Below are 15182 nucleotides of genomic sequence, written 5' to 3'. Positions count from 1 at the left end.
GGACTGCGCACACGGATACACTCGTACCGGAGGAGGCCTTTACCTCGGCCACTGTGAGCTCTGCGAGTGCAACGGTCACTCTGACTCCTGCCACCCTGAGACCGGCATCTGCACGGTACAAGATTAGCGAATGACTCCCGGTCTCTGGACTGCGGTTGGGACAGATCTCTAAATACCACACTGGTTCTGTTTCCAGAGCTGCCTGCATAACACGCAGGGCGAGCTGTGCGAGCAGTGTGCCCCCGGCTTCTTTGGCGACCCGACCGTTGGGACTCCAGAGGACTGCCAGCCGTGCGCCTGCCCTCACACTGACCCGGACAACCAGTGAGTCCTGGCAGGGATACCAAGATCTCACATTCCACCTCCTTTTATAGCTGAGGACGAGTCTTTCTCCGGTCGTTCTGGAGCTGCAGTCAGTTAAAGTCACACTTCCTGTCATTGGTCTCCTTTTAAGAAACTACTCTGTTTTCATTCACTTCATGAGTGTGAAAATCTAAAATGAAAGAAAACTAAAAGCACCTGTGGTGTACAAACTATGCTTTGCTTCAGAATTTTAGCTGTATGTTGACTTTGAGGGTTTTGCGTTTCTTTAGAAGAAAGTACCTTCAAATTATTTCCACAAATACTGACTTATTTATTGCATCTGAGCATCTTATTTTCTTTTTCTTTTTGTCCACCTTATGCAACAGGTTCTCTCCCACCTGCGAGAGCCTTGGAAATGGAGGCTACCAGTGCACTGCCTGCCAGCCTGGTTACACCGGCCAGTACTGCGAACGGTAATTCATTTCTGTCCCCCTGTGATTCACCGGTACTGACTAAAACAACCGAAAGCTACCAGTGTCAACAGTTCACAATCAAGTCAGATGAAACCTTTTCTTTCATTGACCTGACGTGCTGTGAGATTTAATATCTTTCTGTGTCTGTTTTTGCGTTTGGCAGTTGTGCTCCTGGATATGTTGGAAACCCACAGGAGAGGCAGAAGTGTCGACCAAGTGATGGTGAGCATGCCAATCTAAATCTAAAACATTCAAAACATATAAATAAATACGTTTTAATTGTAAAATAGATTATTTTGCCCCTCCAGTAAAACAAAAATCTGAACAGAGTTGTGTTTTAGGTTGTCAGGACTCATAAGACAATTCAGAATAAAATGAGAGACTTCTTGGATGGAGGCATCACAGACAGTCGCATATCTTTAGGAGCATAGGAATGTGTATCTATGCTCATTCTTTCTTCTTCTCTTTGTATTTTGCAGTGGCAGCTGCCCTGGTTGTGAAGGTTTACCCAGAGCGAGTCTCAGCCTCACAGGGCGGCTCGGTCACTCTGCGCTGTCAGGTGTCCGGATCTCCTCCGCATTATTTCTACTGGTCCAGAGAGGATGGACGGCCCATCTCCAGCAGCGCTGACAGACGCAGACAGGGTATGTTAAACTGCCCTCGAATATGACCACCTCGAGCACCACCCAGATATGAGTGAAACCTATTAGAACACAGTTTAACTCAGGTTTGACTCTGTGAATGATGAACGACCACGTTTGAACACAACTCTTGATGGTCGTCTGTGTGCGCAGGAGCTGAGCTGTTCTTCCCCAGCGTCCAGCCGAGCGACGCCGGCGTTTACATCTGCACCTGCAGAGATCAGCGCAGCACCAACAGAAGCCGGGCTGAAATTGTTGTCACAAGTGTGTATATGTGTCGCTCTTTTCTGGCTGCTTGGGTTTTTTCTCTTGTCCTGTTCGGTTTGACAACAGACTGAAAAATAGCTTGATCTCGTGAAAAAGGTGGTGTCACGAATCAAACAGTTTCCAAATGCTGTTTCTCAGTGAATTTTACGCATTGTAACATTATTTACTGAAGCTGTATTTTAATTATCAATCAATGATTTAAATTCTTGTAACTGAACTGTCTTGTTTTTCAGCGGGTGTCTCAACCAAACCCATCGAGGTCACGGTGGAGGAGCCCAAGACTCAGACCATCAGAGTTGGAGCTACTGTCAGTTTTATCTGCACCGCAAAGAGCAAGGTACCTGTGGCCCACACTGCTGGTCATTATTTCTGTTTCACTATTTGACATTTGGAGCTGCATGAGCTAATTAAAGCCCCTTTCTCAGGCGACTGTGGTAAACCTGCAAATAGAACTAGAGAAGTGTCTGTAATATTTAAAAACACTTCTTAGAGGTTTGAAATTTCCTCTCACCGGTTTCAGGGCTTCGTAAACTTTATTCACTTCTTTTAAATATGTCTTCAGGTTTGTGTTAACAGGAAAATGCATGAAATTGTGCAAAATTCATGCAGCGTACATAAATTAAAACCCACTTCATGTGATTCAAAGTGAAAATTATTCCATGTTTGGATATTTTCTCCAAGTCAGATTTGTCAAAATTGGGACTTTATTCACCAAAAAAACATAAAAATGGTTTTGTATTCATGTGCAGTGTCATGGTTGATCTTCTAGCAGGATTTGTGCGTAACTGTTCTCTTCTCCACAGTCACCGGCTTACACTCTGGTCTGGACCCGGATGGGCAACGGCAAACTTCCCAACCGGGCCATGGACTTCAACGGCATCCTGACCATCCAGAACGTCCAGCCCGAGGACGCGGGCGTCTACATCTGCACTGGCTCCAACATGTTTGCCATGGACGAGGGCAGTGCCGTCCTCTACGTGCCAGGTTCGTGATCCTCGGCACAAGTAGCCCGTTACCCATCACCGCTGGCAGAAAGAGCTCTGGCTCCTGTAGTTTCTCACCAAAAAAAAACTCAACCCCCATCCCTCCCTCCTCCTCCTCTTCCTCCTCCTCCTCCTCCTCCTCCTCCTCCTTCAGCTTGGAATGATGCATGCTTCTCTGTTTGACTGCATTTCTCATAGTGAGCTGTAAACGCTGAGCTCCGGGTTCAGCGCATAATAAGCTTTTCGCTCTAACTCCCACTGCTTTTGCCCCCTGCTCTGATATCACATGTGTGTCGTACTTTAGCTTTACTAGACCAGTTCAAGCTCTTCTTACTGCATTTTGTTAACTCTCCGATCCCTGGAGTTTTCTGGACTAAATATGAAGAAATACAGCTTGTGGTTTTGGTTCTAATTAAAACCATAGAGGACAAGTTTGCCATCAATATGGGTCAAGTATTTAGGTTTTTTTTTTTTTTTTTTTACTAATGCATACTGAAATCCACAATCAACATTCTTTAGGATTTGCGATTTGTAAGTCCTGCTTCCTGCCAATACTTTACTGAAGCTATTGATTTCGGTGGTGGTTTGGTGGCTTCCTGATCGGCTCGTAGATCCTCTCATTGGTGCTCCCGGGCATTTTACTAGCAGGGTGCTGGATTCTGGTGCTTGTCTTTAAACTTTGGGCTCCTGGGCTCCTCCCCGTCCGACCTGTAGTGTGTATTGATGAAAGGGGGGTGAGGGCGGAGTGGAACTGCCATGATGGGCACTTTGTGCGACTGACATTCAAAGAGGACGATCTGCACTCCAGGAGGAATAGGAAGATGTGCCGCTGCCTCCTGTTTAATGGTCTCAATCCGGCGTTGACAGTATTCCCCCCATGCTGTGTAAACTCTCCTGAGGATCTTGACGATGAATGTCGATGGAAAAAAAAAAACGGTGCTATTGGCCATACAGTTGTTCAAAGCTGTGGTTAGAATCGCTCTGCTTACTGTGTCCTCTCCTCTTCCCCCGGCCTGGTTTGTTTCCATTCTTACTTGTCAGATAAGACTATTTAAGATCTGAGTTGAAATGGAGAAAAAACAGCAATATCAGCATTACTCAGTGACGGTTGTATATTGTGGTTTTATATTCATATTGTCCTTGTTGTTAGCACATTTTAATTCTTAATTGGCTGAACTATACCCTAATAAGTTTCCATGAAATCAACTCTGATAGAGATGTTAGAAGATTATTTTTGTTCTTTTTTTTTTTCTTTTTTAAGGAATTGGCCATGTGAATGCAATAGCCTTGCATGTTGTGTGTTTACATTTAGATGATTCAAAGTGTTTCTAATAAGATAATATTTTTATATATCACTGAGAACATCCTTCTGAATAATCGCAGGTCACATTTTAACCCTTTTGTTTTTTTACGGTTTGTGTTTTATGCCTTTATCCTGGTTGCATATTTTATTCGTTTAATTCTTGTGATTGAAATATATGTGATTGCAAATATACAAACTGGTGCTTCTGTAAAAAAGAAAGAAAAAAACCCTTAATCATTTACCTGATGTAATGTACACATAACATTGTAATGTATTTATCATAACTGTGAAAATATATTGTGAAAAAAAAGAGAAAAATTGATTAAAACAATGACCAATTAGACTAAAGTGATGTTTTAATGTTTGGATGGGGCTTGTTCACATGTTTTTTTCATGATTCGGTTCAGGATCACCACAAGCTGTATGTCGGCTTCTCAACAGCTGCAGTGAAACTAATGTTTCGCTGTTTAAAACTGCTTCTTGCTACTAACCTGCATGTTTCACATGTGGCTCCTCTGCATATGTCCATCTTTGTTACTGCAGCACATTAGAAACAGCTGTGCTCTGTGAGTGTATGTGTGTGTGTGTGTATGTGTGTGTTTGTTGCATCTTGTTTTCAAAGCATAAATAATCGGAAGCATTGTGTTTAGTGCCAGTTTTGTAGTTTTTTTTGTGCAGTGTAATGTGATCTAACTCATTTTGAAGCATTTTCACGTACATATCTAACAGGTAAGTATGAATCCATGACCATATGAATTGATCGGCACCTCGAGCAGCAAATTCAAGAATCACGAACCAAAGATGGTGCCAGATGAATTCGTGTTCATGACTTTTCAGCATGTGTACATTTTGTCTGATGTGAAGTGGACCGGTGGAGGTGGAGATGGAAGGTAAACTGCTGTTCCTTCTGGGAGATCTGACCTGTCAGTTTACCTGTCCCCCTCCGTCCCGCCCTTCGTCTCTCCCTCCCATCCCGCCCCGTCTCCAGAGGCCTCACAGACTCAGATGTTTTACACAGCCTATGAAATGTTTGAAGGACACAGAAAGCGTAAGTCAGCATGGGCATGGTTTCCTCTCTGCTGGGCTCCCCAGAGGGAACCCCCCCCCCCCCCCCCTCTCTCTCACTCTTTCTCTCTCTCTCTCTTTGTCATGCATCCACGCATCTTCCGCAGCACGGATACACTGGTGGCCGGATGACGCCCATGTACAATCAAGCAAGCAGCAGCAGAAACTACAAACACACACACACACACACCCCCACACACACACACAGCAGCCAGGAGCTTACTCAGTCATATGTTCTATTCATTAATAAAATGACGAGAGGTGTTTTTCCATGCCTGTGAGATTGCACATGAGCGTCACTGCCTCCCACCTGACTCTCTGGGTTCCTCGGGGTCCACCACTGCAGGACAAAGTGCATGTTCATTCTTCTGGGCAGCTCCTCATGAATGTTGAGTCCACTCTGTGTCATACAGTAAGGGTAAACTTTACTGTCAAGCAGGTATCTTCCCACACCTATCACTACAGATAAACAATCATTCGTACATTGCTGAAAACTGTACTTCTAATCACAAGTAGCACTGAAATTCAGCTTTAAATGTTCAATATTTTGATGTGAATCCTGTAATAATCTCGCCATTATTACAATTATAAAACTAAGCGTCAGATTTACTTGTTTGGGGTGACAGACTTCACATTCAGAGTTAGGAAATGTCACTTCTTTGTCTTTCTTTCCCTGTGCACTTTCCTCTGTCCTTTCAGGAAACATGCTGTTCTGGGAAATAACTCATCTGGGCTTCAAACATCATACTGTGCTTAATACATCCCATCACAACCTCATTTCATCCTAGCTGAATACAGACTCTGGGGTCTGGTTTTTTTTCCCATCTGTGTCAAGTTGTACTTCAAACAACAGAGAGGATATGACTAAGATGGAAGTTGAAACAAACAGCAGACAAACATACAGGAAACTCATTGTGGCATCCTGCAATAAAACGAGTTCAGTCAAGGTTGTGTTGGTTTGGGTGAAGATGTCTTTTAGTGCTTTGTAAGGGCAGTTGAGGTGAATGGAACAGTAGCAGTGTGTAGAAGTTTGGAAGACTGAGCCCCAGCATAGCGGTTAAACCACAATGTGTCTTCATGCCACACTTTTTGTTTGAATGCCAGATCTCCCACTCTTTAAACATAAAATGTGCTGGTGGCAACCAGTGAGATCAAACTGCAATAAAAAGGATAACTCTTTTCATCCAAAGTAAAGGCTTTCGATTTGCTAAGTGATAAGTGTAATTTAATTAAAATGAATTCATTTAAAATTTTAAATCGGATGGATCTATATACTGTACATACGTATAACCTGTAAGTGTTGTTACAGTGATGAATTTGAAATAAGACTCTCCATCATACTTACAACACATTTATCAATAATTCTTTTTTCACAAAGTACTTCATATTTTACATCGGTTTTTTTTTTCCTAATGACTTTTTTTCCCCTCAAAAGTTAAAAGAAATCAAATCATGCTGGGAGAAAACATTCCTCTGACCCCCCAATTTCTCCTGCTGAGGCTCGGAGCTGTGTGGCGCTCCTCAGAAGAGACATTTGTGAAGCACTGATTCACACTCGATGCAATACAGCACACACTGAAACCAAGAGGGCTCCACTTTTGTGATTTTAATGAACTTAAATAAGTTGAATGAAATGTTTTAGGGAGACTGGTAATGAAACAGCGTTTCTTATCTATTTTATTCAAGTTGGAGCTGGTGGGAGGTAAAGGTACATGAAAAGCTGGTTTCAAAGCAAACACACTAAGCTAAGCGGTCCCTCTTCCACACTCTCACACTTACATCCATATTAAAGTTAAATATTACATTCATTTTTATGACGTTTTTAAAGGAAGCTGAAAAACACAAAGAAAACCCGAGCTGGTGATATGCAGACGTTTGCCTGAGTGCCTCCACCGTCATGGCAGGACTTATCCAATAATGACCGATTAACTAATCATATCTCTAGTCAGGAAAATGAAAAGCTTTTTGTGTCCAGAGATTCTCATTGCAGGTTTACATGAATTCATTTTCTCCCTGGAATTAAATTAGACAGCACATACTTCGTTTGGAAAATAATAGATTTATAATTTATACCTGTTACAGAAATAATTCAGGTTTTACTGCACATCAGTCAGAACTCGTTTCACCACCAGCACATGCTGAACATGCAAACTTCACACAGATAAGTCTGAACTGAGAAGCAAACTAACAGCCAACCATCAAGACTCTTTACTCATCTTCAGCTTTGCAAATGTTAGCATGTGTACAACCTAAATTTGGATAATTCCAGCTTTTAAACTTACCAACATTGTTATTAGCGTGTACTTCAAATAAACTGACAGCGTGTCTGCTGTCGGTTCGGTTTTTAAATGATCTCCATTCACCTCCATGTGAGGGTGAGTACAGCTTATCTTAAGAACAAAGCCATTAAGGTAAAAAATTGAAGTGCAGACTTCAGCTGTGTTGTAAGTATTACTTTCACACACTCTCTGCCCTAGATCCCAACAAGACGTGACACATAGGAGAAAATCCCGACACCGTTTAGTACAGCGTCGCTGTCATGTCTCCCGTCAACGTCATTCAGAGGACAATAAATCTAGTCTCTTCCCCGGAGCGTCGGTGTCATTAGGGGTCAGAGAGTCAGCGCCCGGCCCAGGCTGCAGTGGTCCCAGAGGTTTCCAGCCTACTTAGATAGCCTCACACTCCTCCCACTGTACTGAAAGAGGCCTTTCTTTTCGCTGTGCCTCTGGGATCATATGGGATTGGGTATGAAGTCTTTCAGCCAGCCAAACTGGCGCACACAGCAGTATGCCCGGCGGCCATGCCAAAGACTGCCTGCCACATCTCATCTGTTTTGTCTGCGCTGAGGATACACAGCAGGCTGCCAAGTTTAGCGGTGAAGGCATGAACAAAGTCCAGCAGTCTCTCTTGCTCTAATTGGTTCCTTACAGTCATTCTCGCAGTTTATAATAGAACAATGAGTTTAATCAGTAGCTGTAGACTCATTACAAAGTAGCAAATATACTCTGGCTCTGCATCTATGGATACTTCCACTTCACCGTTTTTTCCCCCATGCTTTTTTTCTTTCCTCTGGGAAGCATTAAAGGCCTTGCTTGACTGTTTGTTCTTCCTCTGCAGCTGCAGAAGCGGCACAGCCCGTGGCCACCGTCACTCCGTCGGTGCTGAATGTCCAACAGGGTCAGCGGGCAGAGTTTCGCTGCACGGTGACTGGAAACCCAACCCCTGCTGTCGAATGGATCGGTATGGACACCAAACACACCGGTGTTGTTTTGCTTTTCCCGGGCTGTATCAGTAGTTCTCGGAATTTAAGCGAAGAGGCCGTTTTCTGTTGTGCTACTCATATATCGTTGATCTCTACATGACTTTGAAAAATCTAGCTCAGCAGAAATGACCCTTAACCGTCCGTCTGGATCTGCACTCTGGAGCAGCGTATTGATGTGATCGTTACAGGAGGTCTCGGGAGGAGAATGAGTCCCAGGGCGGTGGTTCGAGGGGGCGTGCTGACCTTCACAGCCGTGGATCAGGCCGATGAGGGCGAGTACACCTGCAAGGCCCTCAACACTCATGGCGAGCACACAGCGCGGGTTTCCCTTTTTGTCCAAAGTAAGCGGCTTTTTCACTTAAATTTTGTAGAGATGAGATTCTGTCTGCCATCCACATGGGCTACAACACAGCTGTCTTAACTGCTGTCAATTTATCAAATGATCCAAATCTGTCTCTTTGGGGTAGGATCTAACCCAAGTGGTCTGGGCACCCAACCCCAAGTCCAAGTCAGTCCCCAAAACGTTGAGGTCCATGAAGGTGACACCTTGAGGCTGTACTGCCGAGCATCAGGAGTTCCCACTCCGAAGCTCACCTGGCTGAAAAATGGAGGACAGATCCCCCCACAGGTGAGACAACTCCTTCCGAGTTTGACACAGATCGCACAGACTTTTCAGTGCCAGATCTCTATCCTGCACCTCAGGGTATGTCAAGCACTGATGGTATTTCATCAGAAGTCAGCTTTTTTTTTTTTTTTCAACTGTTCCAGCATTTTTGACCATTGACCTTTATTTCCCCCCTTCCCTCTGTCTGTCTCCTCCCCTCCTTTTTTTTTTTTTTTGTTTTTTTGATCCTACCCCGTTCTGACGTTTGCTCAGGCCATTCCCTCTCACGGTTTCCATCAGTTTAAAAGCAACAGTCTCGATGTGTTACAGAGACATATTGAGGAGCTGCAGGTCTGTCCATCTGTCCGCTGTCTGTCCGTCCCGTCTCGTAGCTCACACCCATCGTCCGTTACTGACCTCGTCCTCACACATTGTCGACTAAGTGCATGATCACACGTGTCCTTGATCCATTCACACATGGTAAACTGTGTTCGTACACCGGCGCCGCTCACTACGGCCCCATAGAGTTGGTGCCGAATCCATTCCAACCATCTAGCTGGTTCTGGGTTGACTTCGTAGTGGACTGGCTGTGCATGAAGTAATGGACTTCACGTTACGTTTTTATTGATGAAAGTCTTCCATAGCATCTTGTTTTGTACCGTCCGTATCATATCATACCATCCCTGTCATGTTTGGGTTCTCAGCACCCGGTTGACCCCCACCATTCCATTGAATGTATTAACAGCACTAAGTATACAGTAGGTACTGTAGGTATTTCGGGCATATTTTGCTCTGTGCCAGCCGCAGCTCGTCGCCCCCCCCCTCCGTCCCCTGGGGGGTTTGTGTTAGTCTGGCTTCTGCATGGCCCTCCTCGGCTCGGCAAGGGCTCCGGGGCCTGTTTAGTTCTGCCTCAGAGAGCCACTGCGTTGTGTCAGCCTTTCCCAGGGGGAGCCGGGCTCTGCCGTGCGGCCACGCAGAAATTCTGTATGCTCTAGCAAACGGCTTGCTTTGAAAACTCGTCAATGGGTTCAGACACACATTGAGCCAGGGCCCGCCTCGGCTACTGCTCGGTTTAGCTTCCCTCACGGTTGAATGGGCCGGAGCTAAGCAGCTTTGTCCATAGATGCCCCGGCACCCCCCGGATACAGTAATCCTTCCCCAGAACCCTCCCCTGCTGATTCCCCTCCCCTCTGAGGTGTTTCCAAACTTAATGTAAGCTTATTTTCAGCCTTGCTGGGTCGCTGGCTGCCATGTGGAGCAGTGTACAAACAAGTGGAGTTGTTGACAGCTCTTGAGAAAAGAGTTCCTAAACACAAGTGGTGAATTTGGTGAAAGGTTTAGTTTTAGTTTTGTTTGTTTTTCTCTGCACCATGTGAGGGTGTTCATTTAGACATCAATGCCACTGGATAGTCATTATTGTCAGATTTGTTCAAACTGCACAGACAAGATCTGCTTTGTGAAGCACACCGAAAAAAGCTCTGGCTCAAATCAGTTTGTCACAAACTGTCTGTTTCCCTTTTTTTTTTTTAATAATCTTAATCAACAGTAATTAATTCTTTCAGAGTAAATCTAATAATTCAGTGATTAACCAATCATAACGCCACCAACCGCTGTAGGCATTTATAATACCTTTTTGTTCACACTTTCATGTACAATGGCCAGTGTCACTGGAATCATAAATCAATGTACAACTGTAGCAATAACAGCTTTTGTCTTGTCCTGGAGGTCTCTGCTGTAGTGTTTTTGTGTCGCTGTTAGTTAGTCGTTGTCAGTTTGTCAGTAATGTCCTATATGTGTTGTTTCAGCAGGTGAGTAATGTGCATTGTTCTCAGTAAATGATTAATCCTTGTTGTGCTGTAAATTTAAGCAATCAGCTGTATGTCAGTGCAGACAGAAGACGACGTTGCTGAAATGCGTTTCCCATCTCATCAGTGTAACGGTTTGTCCTCTCCAGGCTCGAATGAATCGTACTGACATCGGTACGCTGCTCGTTCCTAACGTCAGGGTGTCTGACTCGGGCACTTACATGTGTGTTGGAAGCAACAACATCGGATCAAATAGTGCCCCCATTAAAGTCAGTGTGCTGAAAGGTGAGGGGGGCGTGCCGCGCAGTCTTTCTGGAACAACTTGGTGTGTTTTGTAGAGAAATAAAGCTTTACGTTGTGTGTGTTTATGCAGGCGACCACAGCTCTTCGGTGATTAGCATTCAGCCGTCTATAGCTGATGTCCAGGAAGGCCAGAGTCTGGAGCTCAACTGTTTTGCCCCCGGAAATCCCCCTCCTCCCGTCGTCTGGACGAGAGTCAGTGGACGCCTGTCAGCAAACCACCAGGTAGTTCCACACTGTGCATCACTTCATGGGCAGAAATGTCTTTTGGCCTCAGCAAGGTTCAAGTTTTCCATACTTTCCTATTATATCAAGAGAAAACACTCTTCACACAGCTTCTAATATATCTCTTGATGCATATTGCTTCACAAGAAAATCATCATCATTGCTTTTATGTGAATGGAACATTTTCTCCTCTGTGTGCACAAACGTGTTGGGGATTGTACTAATTTCTAGAATTTAATTGGCAAATTTTTCTCATGAAAGTTGTGTTAAACTCTCTCCATTCCTGCCGTCAGGTTGTGGGCAGTCAGCTGCGGATCCTTTCCGCCACCCCGGAGGACTCGGGAGAGTATATCTGCCGGGTGCAGGGCAATGGCGGGAACTCTCACGTCCATCAGACCTCCGTCTCCGTGTCCGTCACTTCCTCTTCTTCACGTAAGTTTATTCCACAAAACAAGTCGTCTTGTTCAATCACAGATTGATAAAAGAGACAGTCTGAATACGACAGGATGTTTGTCTTTCTTCACACAAAGCCAGCTTTTGCAGCTATTCCACTCTGCTTAAGGCTGGACATTTTATTAAATTTGACTTTCTATCCATGGAATTATTAAACTTTCCAGCATCACTCAGCAGCTTGGCGCCACACTGTGAGGGCAGGGGCAGGGTGCGACTTGTCAGGCAGGACGAGGTGGAAATTCCCACCCTTTAGTCCAGAAATGGGCAACAGGCTGAGGTGACGGTGTCGTTGAGTGCATTTCAGGGCGAAAAGAAAAACAAGTGTGTGCATGTATGTTGTAAACCTGATTTCCAGACGTGCAGTTAGATATAATTCAGACAGATCTTCTCGAGGCAGCATTGCTCAGTGGCAGATGGGGTCTCTGATATAATTTTGAGTGTTCTAAGTGTATTTTTTTGTGAGCTTGTTTTTGTGCAATAAGCTGTAATTCAAGACAGGAAAGAATCTCTTCAAACATAAGTCTGCTTAAAGTACAATTCTGAATGCAACTGCTGCTGTTACCTAACTTGAAAAGATTATTGGTAAGAATATATTACTTGAATTTTGAAGCAGTGAACAAATACGAGAGTAGTTGAACTTAATCATTAGTAATAAACAGTAAAAGATGTCAAATAGAGAAGTCGGGCATTAAAATAAAAAGAAACAGCTCCTCACAATTGAAAGCAAGAAACTCTTTACGATCCATGGCATTTCACCACACAGATGAGGCTTTGATTATTACGTGGTGTTCCTGCTTTTAATGTCCTGGATCAAATGAATAACTACTAATGATGCCTTGAACATGAAAACTACATCTGGGGAACCAGATGATGCTTTATGATGAATTAAAATCATCTGTGCTGGTCTTGGACGCCCTGTGGGAAGCACATAATGCGGTAGGATGACGGTAAACACCTCAGAAAGGTTTGGGCAGAGCGTTAAATGGCGCGTTGTTGTTCTCAGGCTACCGCTCGCTTGTTGAATGACTTTTCCAGTTGGGTTTTCCAGTGTAGCTCAGCGTGTCCTCTGATTAAATTACTTTCCTTGCTACCGTACCATGATCTCACTTCTTCTTGGCCACACCGGTTTATTCCTTCATTAGGTGAGATTCTTCCAATTGAACACATTGAGAGTCCACACTGCCTCTTTCTCCCGCAGGCCTGCAGAGCCCAATCATCGCCATCGAGCCCCACAGTGCGTCGGTGCGCGTTGGGGAGACGGCCAGCTTCAGATGCAGGGTGTACAGCGGAGCCCAGCCAGTCAAACTGGAGTGGAAACTCGCCAGTAACCAGCCGCTGCCAGGTAATAACACACACACACACAGACGCACACACACACACACACACACTGAGAGAAAGAGACCTGCCTAATGAGTTCTGATTTTATGATGTAATTATTTACAAGCAATTACAGCTGCAGTTCACCCATGAAGTACTCCTCTGTTACTTCACTTAATGACTAATTAAGAACCTTTTTTTCTCTCTCTCTCTCGGATTATCCTCCCCAATACTTGCATTAAATTTTAGAATGAACAAAACTTTGCATGGCAGTGCTGTTTGACTCGGCGCGTCTGAGAGGGCTGCTCATAAGGGCCCCCCTGCTTCCTTAATGCTCACCTCCCGCAAACCCCACACCTCCAGTTTGTGGTGCAGATGTTAAAGAAACAGGTCACAATTTCTCAGTTCTGTCTAAAAACTGTAGTTAGGTTCCCATATGAGCAGTGAAACGGGTTCTGCTTGCTACAAGCATTATTTTTGATTTGTGGTTATTTAGAGAAAACTCCCCGATGTGTTTTCAGTGACGGTAAGTGGGAGAAAACAGGGACAGTCCTTGTTCTGTGCAAAAAAAAATATACTTTAAAATTTATCTGAATATAGTTTTCTGTTTTACTTACCTCAGTTATTTAAATCATATAACTGTGTCCTGAAGTTATTGGCTTTTAAGTTCAGAACTGCTTCTTTGCAGCAGCGCCAGTGTGCCGCTGCTCCAAAAGGAAATGAATATTCAGTCAGCGGAGCTTTATATTGCTTTCATTTGAACTGTGGAATACATTGGTGCACGGAGAAAAAACTGTGGATAATCATCCATTTTTTTTATGTGAAAATATATTATCTTTTTACTTTACTGTGAAAGGCAGGAATACATTCATTGAGTAAGACTAAGGGAACTTTTTCCACACTTTATAATCACCTGTGACATTTATATGCTTTTTCATTACTTCAGATCTGTCAGTGAAGACTGCAGTGCTGCATGCTTCTGATGTATTTCTTCTCTACCTCACCTGATTGTAACGGCGAGCTCATTAAGAGACTTTTTGCAGAGACGGGTGATATTAGAATCTGGAGCAGTGAGACACTGAACTTTACGATTTGGGATTCAACACCATTTCTTTAAATTTCACCCTGACCGTTAATGTAGTTTATTAATCATGCATGCATGTTTTCTGAATACTGATATGCATAACTTTGTTCCTTGTTTCAGACTAGATTTTTTTGTTTTGTTACTTCGATGTTGTGTACAACTTGTTGAATTAGCACTCTTATCACGTACATTATCCCTGGTTTGAGTTCAGGCTCAGGGTTTTTTTTATATGTAGAGTTTGCATATATCCTCTGTGCTTTCATGGATTTTCTTTATGTTGCTTGATTGTGCTTGCCCTGTGATGGACTGGTGGCCTGTCAAGGTGAACCCTGCCGTCACCCGTAGTCAGTGGTAATCAATACAGCAGTGTGGAAGATGGATGATCGCATGTTTCTGGCATGCATTGCTCTTTATGTTGAATTCTGTTGTTCTGTGTAGGTCATGGGTGTTTGCGTGTGTGAAGGTATGTGTATGCATGCGGCATATATAGTGTGTGTGCTGATGTGCATGTATGAATTACCTTTGCTTTGAATTTTTGAGTCCGTTGCTTGTTTCATTTCAGTGTTTGATAAAGATGGATTTATCTGTTTATTTATCTCCACACAAATTACTCCAGATCTTGAAGGGTTAATGGCCAGTGTTAAGAAAAGGATTGATTACAGCAAGCAGAACCTGTTTTGGTGTTCCCATGCTTTCTTTGCCCTTGTTGTGAGGCAGGCTTGAAAAGTTGTGTTCCTCTTTTCAGATCTTGAAAAGATTCTCAAACTGAAGCAAGTTTGCGTGAATGGTTCCTGCTTTCGCAGGCTGACTTCTTCACGCTTCAAATATCTGCTGGAGTATTTAACCACATGTGATGTTTAACTGTTGTGTTGTGCAGATAATGTCCGAGTCAGCCCTGACGGATCTGTTATTACCATTGCCAACGCTCGCCCTATGAACCACGGTGCCTACCGCTGTCTGGCGGGGAATCTGTTTGGCAGCACACACACCATCGTGTCCTTGATGGTCAAAGGTAAACTACAGTGCAAAGCAGTGTTCATTTTCCATCACATGACACTCCTGAAATCATAGAAACAGGGTTCCCTCTAGTGGCCAAT

General features: G+C 43.9%; 1 protein-coding gene across 2 annotated transcripts in view; it reads left to right on the top strand.

The window, feature by feature from the left end:
* hspg2 (heparan sulfate proteoglycan 2) overlaps positions 1 to 15182 on the top strand; it is a 94944-nt gene that overhangs the window by 67350 nt on the left and 12412 nt on the right. For both annotated transcript variants that reach the window (XM_030117941.1, XM_030117942.1), the window contains 18 exons: positions 2 to 115; positions 197 to 324; positions 690 to 776; positions 940 to 998; positions 1256 to 1420; positions 1571 to 1681; positions 1918 to 2021; positions 2488 to 2668; positions 4959 to 5018; positions 8153 to 8275; positions 8486 to 8638; positions 8765 to 8925; positions 9175 to 9252; positions 10856 to 10991; positions 11080 to 11231; positions 11525 to 11663; positions 12883 to 13026; positions 14963 to 15097. In XM_030117941.1, the coding sequence (XP_029973801.1) occupies positions 2 to 115; positions 197 to 324; positions 690 to 776; positions 940 to 998; positions 1256 to 1420; positions 1571 to 1681; positions 1918 to 2021; positions 2488 to 2668; positions 4959 to 5018; positions 8153 to 8275; positions 8486 to 8638; positions 8765 to 8925; positions 9175 to 9252; positions 10856 to 10991; positions 11080 to 11231; positions 11525 to 11663; positions 12883 to 13026; positions 14963 to 15097 (2230 nt within the window). The remainder of the gene's footprint in view (position 1; positions 116 to 196; positions 325 to 689; positions 777 to 939; positions 999 to 1255; positions 1421 to 1570; positions 1682 to 1917; positions 2022 to 2487; positions 2669 to 4958; positions 5019 to 8152; positions 8276 to 8485; positions 8639 to 8764; positions 8926 to 9174; positions 9253 to 10855; positions 10992 to 11079; positions 11232 to 11524; positions 11664 to 12882; positions 13027 to 14962; positions 15098 to 15182) is intronic.

This window comes from Salarias fasciatus, chromosome 20 (genome assembly GCF_902148845.1).
Source record: "Salarias fasciatus chromosome 20, fSalaFa1.1, whole genome shotgun sequence".
NCBI lineage: Eukaryota > Metazoa > Chordata > Actinopteri > Blenniiformes > Blenniidae > Salarias > Salarias fasciatus.
This window is presented reverse-complemented; position numbering and strand designations above follow the sequence as displayed.